Source organism: Canis aureus, chromosome 18 (genome assembly GCF_053574225.1).
Source record: "Canis aureus isolate CA01 chromosome 18, VMU_Caureus_v.1.0, whole genome shotgun sequence".
Taxonomy (NCBI): domain Eukaryota; kingdom Metazoa; phylum Chordata; class Mammalia; order Carnivora; family Canidae; genus Canis; species Canis aureus.
This window is the reverse complement of record NC_135628.1, coordinates 31,045,690-31,059,566: the sequence shown is the minus strand read 5'-3', so window position 1 is coordinate 31,059,566 and position 13,877 is coordinate 31,045,690. Positions and strand designations below refer to the sequence as shown.

General features: G+C 33.4%; 1 protein-coding gene across 3 annotated transcripts in view; it reads right to left on the bottom strand.

The window, feature by feature from the left end:
• AGMO (alkylglycerol monooxygenase) overlaps positions 1-13,877 on the bottom strand; it is a 344,214-nt gene that overhangs the window by 140,266 nt on the left and 190,071 nt on the right. For all 3 annotated transcript variants that reach the window (XM_077856706.1, XM_077856705.1, XM_077856704.1), the window contains one exon: positions 11,526-11,631. In XM_077856706.1, the coding sequence (XP_077712832.1) occupies positions 11,526-11,631 (106 nt within the window). The remainder of the gene's footprint in view (positions 1-11,525; positions 11,632-13,877) is intronic.

Below are 13,877 nucleotides of genomic sequence, written 5' to 3'. Positions count from 1 at the left end.
ATTAGTTTCAGGTACAAATAATACTTTTTTTTTTTTTTTTTTACTTATCTCAATTTCACATGTTTGATTTGACCTCAGTCAACTGAATGTTTGGGGATTATACATTTAAAATGAAACAGGAGTTACGTGGAAATGTGAATACTAGAATACTAGAAGTGATTTTGACAATTAAAGCTAAATACGTTTAGCTTTAACGTATGTTAAAGCTAACCCTATGTTGCTGAATAATCACATTTAATCATATATTTGTATAAGGATTTAATTTTCAGATATGACTTTTGTGAATTAGGTTTATTATTTTACTCGTATTTTTATTTCAAAAAAATGATCTATTGTTATGACCTTTTAAATTGAGTATTTCTATTTATGGGCTATTTAAATTTTATAATTTTCTATTACTGTAGTGAAAAATTTTCTATTTAAAATTAATATATTTAAATTTTAAAAGATGAGATAATTAAAGAAAAATGTTGAGATGAATCAAAATGACCTGCAGATATATCATTAGGTGTTTCTTTTCTCTGTGTAGTTTTTTTCCCAATAAATTCCTAACTATACCAATGAAAAAAGTTACACGATATTTCTCCTGACTCTATTAGAAATAAAGCAGCTGCTGTATATTGGAGCCATAATTTTATTTACCCATATAAATAATAAAAAATTAAGCTTTTTATTATCTTAACTTCCAAGGCTGAGAAATGAGCCTGTAGTGGCAACTGAGTATGTCTATGAATGTTTCACTGAGGGCCTTATAGTTTATGGTAAAGGGTTTGCATTTTATTCTAAGTGCCATCTAAATCTATTTAGGAGTTTAAATTTAATCATGTTACACACATAACATGGATGGTGACAATGGGAATGAAGTCTAAGTATCTTGGAGTAGAAGCCACAGAAGTTGCTGAAAAAGTAACAAAAGAAGGCAAAACAAGAATGATTCCTAGATTTATGAAGTAAGTAAAAGTGTCTGTGGTGTCTATTTATCGCGATGTAAATCTACTGAGATGGAACAGGATATGTAGGAGAAAACATTAAGAGCTCACATTTGTATATACAATTGCATGATGTGCCTATGTCATTCAAGAGATCTTAAATAGGTAGCAGAATGTGTGAGTTTGCAGCTAAGGTTAAAGGTCTGGTCTGGAAATAAAATTTTGGGAGTCATCACATCCATGGTGTTTAAAGAAATATAAATGGGGGGCAGCCCAGTGGCTCAGAGGTTTAGCGCCGCCTTTGGCCCAGGGCCTGATCCTGGAGGATTGAGTCCCACATTGGGCTCCCTGAATGGAGCCTGCTTCTCCCTCTCCTGTGTCTCTGCCTCTCTGCCTCTCTCTCTCTCTCCTCTCTCTCTCTCTCTCTTTCTTTCTCTCTCTCTCTCTGTATCTCTCATGAATAAATAAATAAAAGCTTTAAAAATAAAAAAAAGAAAGAAATAGAAATGGTAAGGGTGGACAGAAGAAAGCAGGAGCCCGGAGTAGGCCGTAAAGAATGCCAGCATCAAATGTAAATCAGTATTTTCACTTTTTTCTTAACCAGTGTTTATTGAGTTTTCTATCACTTGTAACTAAATGAATCCAGACCAAAAAAAGCCGACATTGACACATAACAGTAGCTAAAAAATTCAAGGCATGATTCACAGTATAGCATGTTAAAGGCACAGATTCCAGACTGTCTGGGTTTGAATCCTGTCTCTCCTACACACAGAATTGTGTTCTTGGGCAAATTGGATGTCTTCTTAATGTCTCAATTTCCTCATCTGTTAAATGTGACATACAGTAGCATCCACATTATAAAGTTGTTATGAGTATTTGAGGAAAGGATATTTACAAACCACTTAGAATACTACCTGTGGCATTCGTAAACTAAAATTACCTATGATATTTCTTGGTAAAAATTTAAATAAATGATAATAAAGCCAAAAACTTATATATAGATGTAGTTTAACTGAAGCTTTCTTCTTTTAGTGATAAATCTATAAATAAAAAGTCAACAAGGTGACAGGCACTGAGGGGGGCACTGATGGGATGAGCACTGGGTGTTATTCTATATGTTGGCAAATTGAACACCAATAAAAAATAAATTTAGTTTAAAAAGTCAACAACTAAACTCCTAGTTCTGTCCCTTTCTTGCTAAGCTAAGCAGATGATATGATTATCTACATAGAAAATCTGAAAGAATCAGCAAAAACTCCTGAGACTAATAAGTGATTAGAACAAGGTTGCAGGATACAGGGCTAATATAAAAATTCAATCAGTCTCTACGTACCAGGAATGAACCAGAGGAATTCAAAATTTAAAAGTGCAATGCCTTTTACATTAAAACTAAAAAAAAAAAAAAATTCAGGTAATAAATCTAACAAAATACCATATATACAAGTTCTGTATGAGGAAACTTAGAAAACACCAAGAATGAAATAAAAAACTAAATAAATAGATGGGGTGCCTGGGTGTTTCAGTCAGTTAAGTGTCCAACTCTTGATTTTGCCTCAGGTCATGATCTCAGGGTTGTGAGATCGAGCCCCACATGGGGCTTCACACTCAATGGGGAATCTGCTTGATATTCTCTCTCTCTCAGCCCCTCCCTTCCTGTGCTCTCTCTCAAATAAATAAATAAATATTTTTTTAAAAAACCTAAATAAATGGAGAGATATTCTTCATTCATGTATAGGAAGATTCAATATTGTCAAGATGTCAGTTATTCCGACTAGATTCAACATAATCACCATAAAAATCCCAGCCAGTTAATTTGTAATATTGACAAACTGATTCTAGTTTATGTGAAAAGGCAAAAGACCCAGAACATCCATCACAATGTAAAGAAGGACAGTGTTGGATTGACATTACCTGACATCAAGACTTACTGGAAAGCAACAATGATCAAGGCAGTGTGGTATTCTTGAAAGAATATGCAATTATATCAATGGAACAGAATAGGGAGGAATTCAATCTATATAAATATAGTCAACTGATCTTTAATAAGGGAACAAGGACAATACAGTGGAGCAAAGATAGTCTTTTCAAAAAAATGGTGCTGAAAGAAATGGACATACACGCACAAATGAATCTAGACACAGACATTACACTCTTCACAAAAACTTACTAAAAAATAAGAGATTTAAATTTAAAAACACAAAACTAGAAAACTCCCAGATGATAACATAGGAAAAAACAGATGATCTTGAGAACAGCAGTGCTTTTTTGGATACAACACCAAAGACACAATCCATCAAAGAAATAATTTATAAGCTGATTTTTTAAAATTAAAAACTTCTGCTATGCAAAAGACAATGTCAAAAGAATGAGAAGACAAGTTATCCAAAATATACAAAGAACTCTTAAAACTCAGCATAAGAAAACAACCAAACTTTTAAATATGGGCTATAGATCTTAACAGATAACTCACCAAAACACATACACAAGGGGCAAATAATCATATGAAAAGATGCTCCACATCATATGTCAACAGGTAAACGCAAATAAAACAATGCGATATCCCTTCATACCTATCAGAATGGCCAAAATCTGGAACACTGTTAACACCAAATGCTAGTGAGGATATGAAGCAAAAGAAACTCTCCTCCAGGAATGCTAAGTGGTACAGCCATTTTGGAAGACAATTTGGAGATTTCTTACAAAACTAAACATTCTCTTACCATATGATCCAGCAGTTGTGCTCCTTTGTATTTACCGAAAGGAACTGAAAACTTAAGTCTGCACAAAAACCCACACAGGGATATTTATAGCATTGTTATTCATAATTGCTAAAACTCGGAAGGAACCAAAATGCCCTTTAGTAGGTGAATGAATAAACTATGGTACGTCCAAACAATGGAAAAAGGTTCAGCATAAGAAACAAAAGAGCTACGAATCCATGAAAAGACACAAAGAAACTTTAAATGCATATTACTAAGTGAAGGAAGACAATCTGAAATTGTTTCATACTATCTGATCCCAACTAAATGACTAAAGGCGGAAAAATGGACACAGCAAAAAGGTCAGTCAGGGATTGAGGAGCATAGGGAGGGATGAATAAGGCAGAGCGCAGAGGAGCTTTAGGGCAGTGGAACTACTCTGTGTGATACTATAATAATGAATACTTTATCTATCTATCTATCTATCTATCTATCTATCTATCTATCTATCTATGTTCAAACTAAACATTTTCAACAATAGAGAACCATAAGGTAAATTATGGACTTTGGATGACTATGATGGGACAACCTCAGTTCATCAGTTGTAACAAATGTAACAAATGCACCACTGTGGTGAGTACATTTGTAGGGGCAAGGAGTAGATGGGAAATCTCTACCTTTCTGTCAGTTTTGCTGGAAAACTTAAATTGCTCTAATAGTCTTAATTTAACAAAAAATCATGGTTTCATGACATCATTTCAGTTACTTTTCAGTGACTCCTCTAATAAATAGCAGCCCTGGGACTCTGATAGCACAGCTGGTAGAAGCCCCACCCATCCATGTTCTGCTGTTCCCTGCTATTGCCAACAGCATTCAAGTGCCTTTAACTGAAGCTCTGACTTCCCTCTGGTTGTCCAGACATATCTTTTGCATATTTCATCTTAACCCCTATTTAAAAACTCTGAACAGGGAAACCTGGCTGGAAAAAAAAAAAAGACTTCACAATATTGGATTACAGATAACATATGTTCACTAAAAAATGTAGTAATCACAAAGAAAAAAAAATCAAGTCACAACACATAAACACAAACATTAATAAAATGTAGGTATATTTTCTTCCCATCTATCTTCTCTGCATTGAATTGTTTGTGCAAAGTAGATTAATAACTTTATCAATAAGAAGATAACTGAAATCAATAAACACAATTCTATCAAATAAAATTGAACTTGGAGATCCACTACCACTTCCAACTTTTCCTCCTAGATTCTTCCCATCTTCGTTCATGGTAACTCCATTCTTTTATTTTCTCAGACCAAAACCATTGCAGTCATTCTTGACTCTTGTTTTTGTTTTTATTTTGTTTTGTTTTCCATTTTCTCATCTGACTTGTGAGCAAAGCTTTCTTTTTCTACTTTAAAATTGCTTCTGGAATCTGATTACCTCCCTTCTCTAGGACATTAACTTCTCTCACCTTCAGGTTTACAATAACATCCTAACTGGTGTCCTCACATCCTCTTCCTACCCTCCTTTCATTGTCCTCAACTCAGCCATCGAAGTGATCTTAAAATGTAAGTCAGTTCATATAGCACTTGTGCTCCAACTCCTCAGGGGTGTCATTTTATCTGGAGTATGATGAATAATTACAGTGACCAAAAGGGCCTATGTGGTCTGATCCCCATTATTGCTCTATTTTCTATCACCCTCCCTCTTGCTTACACAATTCCAAACATGTAGTGTTCATGTACATGATAGGCACACCCTGCCTTGGCACCTTTGCACCTGATGTTGCCTTCACCTGCTCTTCCCCAGGAACGCATTTGGTTTTTGTGTTCACATCAAGTCTTAACTGAAATTCCTCCAGCCTTCCTTGAGTACCATGTTCTAAAAGAATTTTGCCTCCTCTACCCCCATTTACTTTTTAACATGGTACTTATCATTACCTACTAACCCTATATATGAATATAAATATATATGTGTATGTATATAAATATTTGTCTGAGTAATTGTGTGCATCCTCCCAAACTGGCAGACAGAAACTAGGGTGGCCCCATGATCCCTACCCTTGCCATTTATGACCTGTTAACCTGTACAATCCCCTCCCCTGGAGTGTGTGTGAGGCCTATGACTTGCTTCTAGCCAACAGAATATGGAATAGATGAAGGGATTTTGCAGATGTAATTAAGGTCCTGAATCAGTTGTTTTTTATTTGATACAACAGATTATCCTGAGGGAGCCTAGCTTAATCAGCTCTACGCTCTTAAGAAGAGGGATTGAGCCCTTCCTGAAGCAAGTTTCTCCTTGCTTGCTTGATGAAGTAAGCAGCCATGTTGAGGATGTCCATGTGGCATGGACCTGCAGGCAGCCTCCAGGACCTGGGAGCAGCCTCTACTCAAAAGCCAGCAAAAAGCTGGGGCCCTAAGTCATACAGCTGCAAGGAAATGAGTTCTGTCAACAACGTGAATGAGCTCGGAAGTGAATTTTTCCGTCGTTGAGCCTCCAGATGAGAACACAATCTGGCCAATACTTACTTTAAATGCAGCCTCTTGAGAGTCTGAACAGTTTTGAGCAAAACTGTGCCTGACCTCCTGACCCATGGGAACTGTTAGATAATAAATGGGTGTTGTTTTAAGCCACTAAATTTGTGGTAATTTGTTACACAGCAATCAAAAATTAATACACTGATTAAAATCTAATCTCCACAAAGACAGGGCTTTTGCTCTGTTTTTACTGGAGCAGGTGTTCCAGTAAGTGTTGAATAAACATTTCTGCCTGCTATTTAAAGCATTAGGCTAGCTGGTTCTATCTTCTGTGGGCATTTATTTACCTCCTATCAGGAGCCACACTTCGGGCTGTTGTTACTAGGCTCCTATCACTGAAGCAGCCCATGGTCTCCTCTGCTTCTGGACTTTTCATTACACTCTTCCCTCATTGAAGTGCTCTGCACCTTCCTGCCAAATCTTTCATGTCCAAATTCTACCCAGCTCTTGTGTACATCGTCAGCAGATGTAAGTTGGGTTACTATTTAGGGATGATGTGCTTCTATTTTGATGATTTAAACTAAAATCCATAAATCTGATTTTAGAATTTTTCTGAGGTATAAATTTAAAGCCATTTTTTTTTAATTCTAAAAGTTCTTTTGGAATCAACTCAAATTATTTGGCCACTAAAAAGCAAATATTTTCAGGTTGGTATTTTCATTGCTTTTAATGTAGTTTTAAAACCACTATTTTAGGTTTGTATGTGTGGTTTGTGTATGTATGTGTGTTTATAATATACATGGATATAATTATTATGAATAATGCACACTACTCAAAAACGAGGTATTATATTAGGTTCTACTGACTCTATCTCCTTTAGTCCTCTGAATATCAAAACAACCCCTGTGGGATTTTTTTTCTCCTTTTTTTGCTAAGAGAACTAAGCTAAGTGAGCCAAACTGTGGTTATTTTTGATAACTTCCTAAAGACCACACAACCAATTGGTAGAGCTGGGAATGACATTTTTGAATGTGTGACTTCAAAGCCAATGCTTTTCCCAGCACCTTAACTATTTTCTCAATTAAATAAAAAGTTATATTTAACAAAATACACATAGGATCAAAATATCTGTAAACAAGTATTTTCCATTATCTTATACATATATTTTTTATCAAAAATAGCTATTCATCTTTGACTTTGCTATCTTCCCTTTAAAGGCACATCAGGTCAAATATTTTTAAGGTTATTGATGTAAGGAAGGCAAATCAACCACAATCTCACAGGCATATGAGCTAGTAGAAAAAAAAAATGTCTGTGCTGTATGTTAGTGAGAAATGAATGGATGAAAAAATGAAGGGACTGTTTTTCTATCAAATTTCCTGTGAATGAAAAAGCAAGTAAAAAAAAAAAAGTAGGGGTGCCTGGGTGGCTCTATTGGTTGAGTATCAGACTCCTGGTTTCGGCTTAGGTTATGGTCTTAGGGTCATGGGATTGACCTCTATGTCAGCTCCATACTCAGCAGGAAGTATGCTTGAGATTCTCTCTCCCTCTCTCCCTGCTCCTCCCTCACACTCTCTAAATAAATACATTTTAAAAATCTTAAAAAAATCTACACGAGTTGGTGGTCAAAATATTAATAAACCTAGCTAAAGAAATATGCAAGGGTATGGGCTAATCACTGCAAACACTAAATAAACAACTATGCATTTGTATAGCAATTAATTCCATTTATAGATACCCAGAGCACCACTCCCTTACTTCATATTCTGTGGATAGAAGCTAAAGGGAATAAATCTTCCACGTACAGGTCACAGGATCAAATTTAAATTCTATTTTGTACTTCTGACTCAGAATTATAATTACGTAGGAACTGGTAATTAATTGAAGGTCAATTTTCCATTCTGTGTGTGCTTGTGCGTATGTGTTTATAGCTGTAAGTGTGGCCAGTGGTACACTCACTTAGTGTAGAAGGATGATTACCATACAAATCTACAGCATCTGACTTACATAATGAAGCAGTATGACAGAAAGACTTGCAACCAGCCTTCTAGATAAATAGAAAAGAGTCACAGGGCTACAAGCTGATGCTGCCAATATATACAAAATTAATTTATAAAACAAGGGATTAATTGCTTCAATGACACTGATTCTAATGATAGCTTCAAAGAAAAATGATGAGAACATTGTGTCATTATAATGTGATCACTCCTGATTCCTATTAAATGTAGTCACTGAGGCTATTTGTTAGGTTTCTATCCTCCTTATGTGGGGCAAAGAATTAGTTATCTTAATAGTTTGATAAGTAGTAAGAATTTACATAAAATCCTAATGTGAGGAAGACACAAATATTAAATTTACAATTAAGATTGTAAGAACTTTTTTTAAATTTTGAGTTTAAGGAACATAAAAATTGATAACTTATAATTTAATATTTTTGAACTCTAAAAAGAAAGAAAAGGCTGCTTCATAGGTAAAATGTTGATAATAAAATACTAACCCAGTCTTTACATGTAGTTACTGACTTCCAGTCGCAGAAGATTTGTTCAGTTTTACCAATGGAAATTCAATGGTTAATAATAATGATGATTATAATGCTTTAATAATAATAGCAGCAATATTTTAATTATAATATAGAGTACTAATAGTAAACATGAACAATGATATTAACTAACATGTATCAGGTGCTTCCTATAATGCTACCTTTGTGTCATTAACTTTTTGCAACAAACCATATAACTAGACATATTAATACACCATGTTGAGGAAATGTTTCATTGGCAAATCACAGTCAGTGTTCATTCTTGAAGAACCAGCCATGTGTGTGCCTAGATGAACAAGAACAGGTTCTGGAAAGAGTAGGTAAACAGCCTGAAATATTTTGCCATTGTCTTCCTTCCCTCGAATCATAAACTAAAGATAGCTCAGAGGTAAATTATTGAAGCCTTTTCAAAACATTTTTGGAGTCAAAATGATAAGATCCTTTATTTGGTCTTCACATTTTTCATAGACCTTTCGTTCCATTGCATCTGTATTTTTTTATCTAAATCCCTTGAAGTGCATGAGTATTGTTATCCTTACATGGAAGGAAATGTCACTAGATAATTGAGTAACAGTGTCAGACTATCTGAGTTTGTATTCTGACTGGTTTCCTTATTAGTTATGTTAATGCAGACAAGTTTTCAAGCTCTCTGTAACTCAGTTTTTTTTATTATAAAAATAATAAGAGTAGCTACACCCTATTACACTGACATGAAGATTAAATGAAATAATAGGAGCAAGGCATTTAGAACACAGTAAAATATCAGTGCATGTGAACTCTCATTAAATATATTTTACAGTTAGCAACCTGAGGCACAGAGTCTAATGTCATAGAGTCAGCATTAGGCTAAGAATTCATAATCATGACTTTTGGGCTCAACATTATTTGCTCCTTTAAGCCAGTGGTTCCCAAATTTCACTTTTGGATCCTGAGGCAAACCAAAGAATTAATCCAAGGAATTTTTCATTTCATATAAAATGAGAATAATAATAGCATCTATTTTTTATTGAACAGGTACTGAATGCTAAGCATGTGTTAACGAGATTTAGATGTGCTAAATCTCTTATACAGGTTCTCCTTTAATCCTCAAAATTCTACTAGATAGACATTTTTACTTCATCCATTTATAGACAAGGAAGGCAAAGCTAAGAATATTTAAATTGACAAATATTAGCAAGTTCCTGAGTTAGAAATCAAATTCAGGCAATGGGGCTTCAAAGCTCAAGTCCTAGCCACTCATGTTCACCTACTTACTAAAATAAGTCAATGGACCGCATCTCACCATTAGAATTCATCATGTTCAAAAGTTAGACACACTACACAGTCCTCTACTATCCCATCATCAATGAACCCTAAATGCAATGTGGTTCTATAAGCCTACATCCCACTTGCTTATACCATGGCTACCTTAAAGAATCCACATTCTCTATTTGCTTATGGAGCATTTAAGATAAACTACCACAGTATACCCAAGAGCAGATTCATTAAGTGGAATTATTTTCTCTCATACCTATGATTACAATATTTTTCCTCATTAGAATGTGAAAATGTTATTCTTTGATTTTAATATTTTATTTTTTGGCATATATATTTCCAAATCTCATTAAATACGTGTAATATATGCTTTTTCATTTTGATTTTAGGTTGTAATCTAAAGAAACAATATAAGCACTTGTTATATAAACTTTATTTAGTGCCTATTTAAACACAAAATGGATTAGATTAGATGATATCTAGTAGCCTGTTACTAACATTTCATGCATCATTTCTTAAATTTACACAATATTTAAAGTAAGAAATATATTCAGGTGGTGCAGAAATTTTAAATAGTAAAGAATATTAACTTCACATTAAGAAAATCTTCCCCATATTTCTTTCTCCCAGTCACACAGTTCACCTTCCCATAGGCAACCACATATTAAGTTGTTATTTATATTTCCAGATATATTTACATACATATAATAAATACATTTATTATATATTTATATGTATGTTTATGTATTCATATATTTATAAATATATGCATGTATATATATGTATATCATCCCTCATTTTTATACTCATATGCTTTGTATGGCAGTGCCAAATTGTTTTCCAAAGAGTTTTCTTCAATTTACTATCATTACTAAATTATAAAAGCACTTGCTTTAGTCTTTTCATTGATGCTGGGGGAATGTTTGCATTTATGTTTCATTTTTAAATAAGGTTACATATTTCATATCCTGGGCATGTTGGCGGGCTGATCAGGTTAAGTTATGTAACCCTTAATTTAATAGAATAATGAGAATAAAAAAAGTTTTAACAGTTGTCTAACAGATCTGAGATAATAAACATATATCCCCACAGTTTTGGAAGATCTTGGAAGATGTTTTAGTCATCATAGAACATCAAATTATAACTTAATATTTTTCAGGCGTAGAAAGATTTCAGTGACATCAGTGGTTTTATTTCTATAGAATCATTATCTCTTGTGGGTATTTGATAAAGACATTTTAATCACAATTTTTACCTTAAAAGCCTATAAAGAAAAATCTCAAATGGAAGAGTCTCTGCCAATACTTTTCTGTAATCTGTTTACTTGCTGAGAACCAACTATGTGGACTAATTTTTCTTTATAAACATCATGCAATATAATTTGTCCAACAATTCTAAGAGGTTAATGATATTGATCCAAATTTAAAGACCAGAAAGCTGAAACTCAACAATATTAACTAGCTCCAGATGACACAATTAATACAGTATGGTTAGGTAAATGAATAGGTAAGAGTTTCCCATGAATACTAGCCACAAAATGAATAGACAAGAACACTGTTGAATGAATGGGTTTAATACACAATAGTTGTATAATCATGTGATAGCCACCTAAAACAAATCTCTTACCTCAAAAGCAAATGACAAGGAAGGAATCAAAGGCTTCAGATGACCAATTCTGTACAACATTAGGAATACCAAGCACCGGAAAGTTTCCAGAACAGCTGCCTTAGGTCTGAAATAAATGTCATTAACATGTATTAGCTTTAAACATGCTCTTTACATGTTTACATGTTATAATTGATACAGTGATATACATTTCTTTTAATTTTCAAGAAATATACAGTATTTTAATGCATTTGAAGAGCTTGAGCCTCTGAAGCTGTTTGAAAATGGCCATTAAATTAAGAAATAAATGCATCTTTTTACAGAAAATGTGTTCTGTATCAAAGTATTGCTTGGTTTGAACTATGATGAGTTAGGGTGAAGCATACTTTCAACTAATAAATAAAATACTAAACAACTAATTTTCTAGGATTTGAAGTAAATGAGACTTCTGTCATTCACTCAATACTTTTATACTTCATGTATTTAAAAAATTACTTGTAAGGAGGACTAATATAGTTAAACCACTCTATAATCATGAATTGTCAATTTCTGAACTATTGGGAAAATGGATAATGTGTGATTATGCCTAATATTATAAGTAGCATAATTATAGACCTTTGTTAATTATTTTGTGATGAACAATTTTGTATATATGGTATTTTTAAAATTCAAACTCTAAAAAGGTTAAGTAAGCATGTTTTTGTATTTGAAACAGCATTGAATGTCTTATACAGATAAGCATTTATTTTTTTTTTAAGATTTCATTTATTTATTCATGAGAGACACAGAGAGAGAGAGAAAGGCAGAGACACAGGCAGAGGGAGAAGCAGGCTCCATGCAGGGAGCCTGATGTGGGACTCGATCCCAGGACTCCAGGATCACACCCTGGGCTGAAGGCAGGCACTAAACTGCTGAGCCACCCAGGGATCCCCACAGATAAGCATTTATAAATTACCTTGTAATGTTAGGAATGAACAGCTAGTTTATCAGCTTAAAATAAACTTCATATATTGATCTAACATTCATTGGATAAATATTTTGTAACAAATAAACAGTATTGCTATGACAGGTGAATTGTCTAGTTAAAATATTCTTGAATTAATGGCATAATACAGATGTATTATTTAATTTAGAATATAGAGGTATAAAGAGAAAAGTGAAAAAAATCTAAAGTAGTACATTTATTTAACTTAAATATATCTCATGCTTCTAATTATAGCTATTTTAAAAAATTGAATATAACATTTTTATGCAAAAAAGAGAACAATTTTTTCTACTTTAAACTCAGTTAAAACGAGTAATGCTTTATGATTTGTTTGCATTCAAGTAAATATGACTTTTCTTTTTGTGAATAAAATATTAAAATTTTCACCTTGTCAAATAATGCTATATAATTAGTATAAACTAGAGTCTTTTTAAAAAAAAATCAATATCTGGATTATTTCCAACATAAAAAAATGTCTATTTTAAACACAATTTTTATTAATTATATTCTATTATTTACTCTTAAATATTTTAAATTGTGAAATTAACTATATATGGAGAGAAATATATAAAGCAGAAATATGCAGTTTGATGATTTCAACAAATAAACAACCTCATAACCACCACTCAATATCAGCATCCCTAAAGATAACACCTCTTCAATACTACCACTTTCCTTCTACCTGAGAAAGAATCATTACCCTTTTAAGGTAGTCATAGCCTTTTTCTCTTTTTAAAATTTACATGTTTACCACATTAGCATAAATTATTTAAAATTATTGTACATATATATTTTTGCTTTTTATAAATGGCATTACATTGGTTCTTTTAAAAGATTTTATTTATTTATTCATAAGAGATCCAGGAAGAGAGGTAGAGACATAGGCAGAGGGAGAAGAAGACTCCCTGGAGGGGAGCCTGATGCGGGACTAGATCCCAGGACCCCAGGATCAAGAACAGAGCCAAAGGCAGACACTCAATCACTGAACCACCCAGGTGCTCCTAAATGTCATTATATTGTACACACTCTTTTGTACCTAGCATCTTTCACTTAGTGTTGTTAATGAGATACACCTATGATGTTGCACATAGCAGCAATTCATTCTTTTCACTCTTATAGAGCGTTCCATTGTGTTAATATGTCAATATCCATGCATCCATTCACCTCGTAAAGGACATTTGGATTGTCGACAGCATTTGTTTATTATGAAAAATACTATCTGAACATTCTTTTACATGCTTGGACTGCCAGTTAATATAGTATATATGTTCAAATTTAGTAAAATGTTCAGTTTTTCAATAGATATCATGATACAAATTCTTCCTTCAGTGTGTGAGCATTTCATCAATAGAGATTGTCAACACTTTTAGCCATTTAGGATAAAAGGT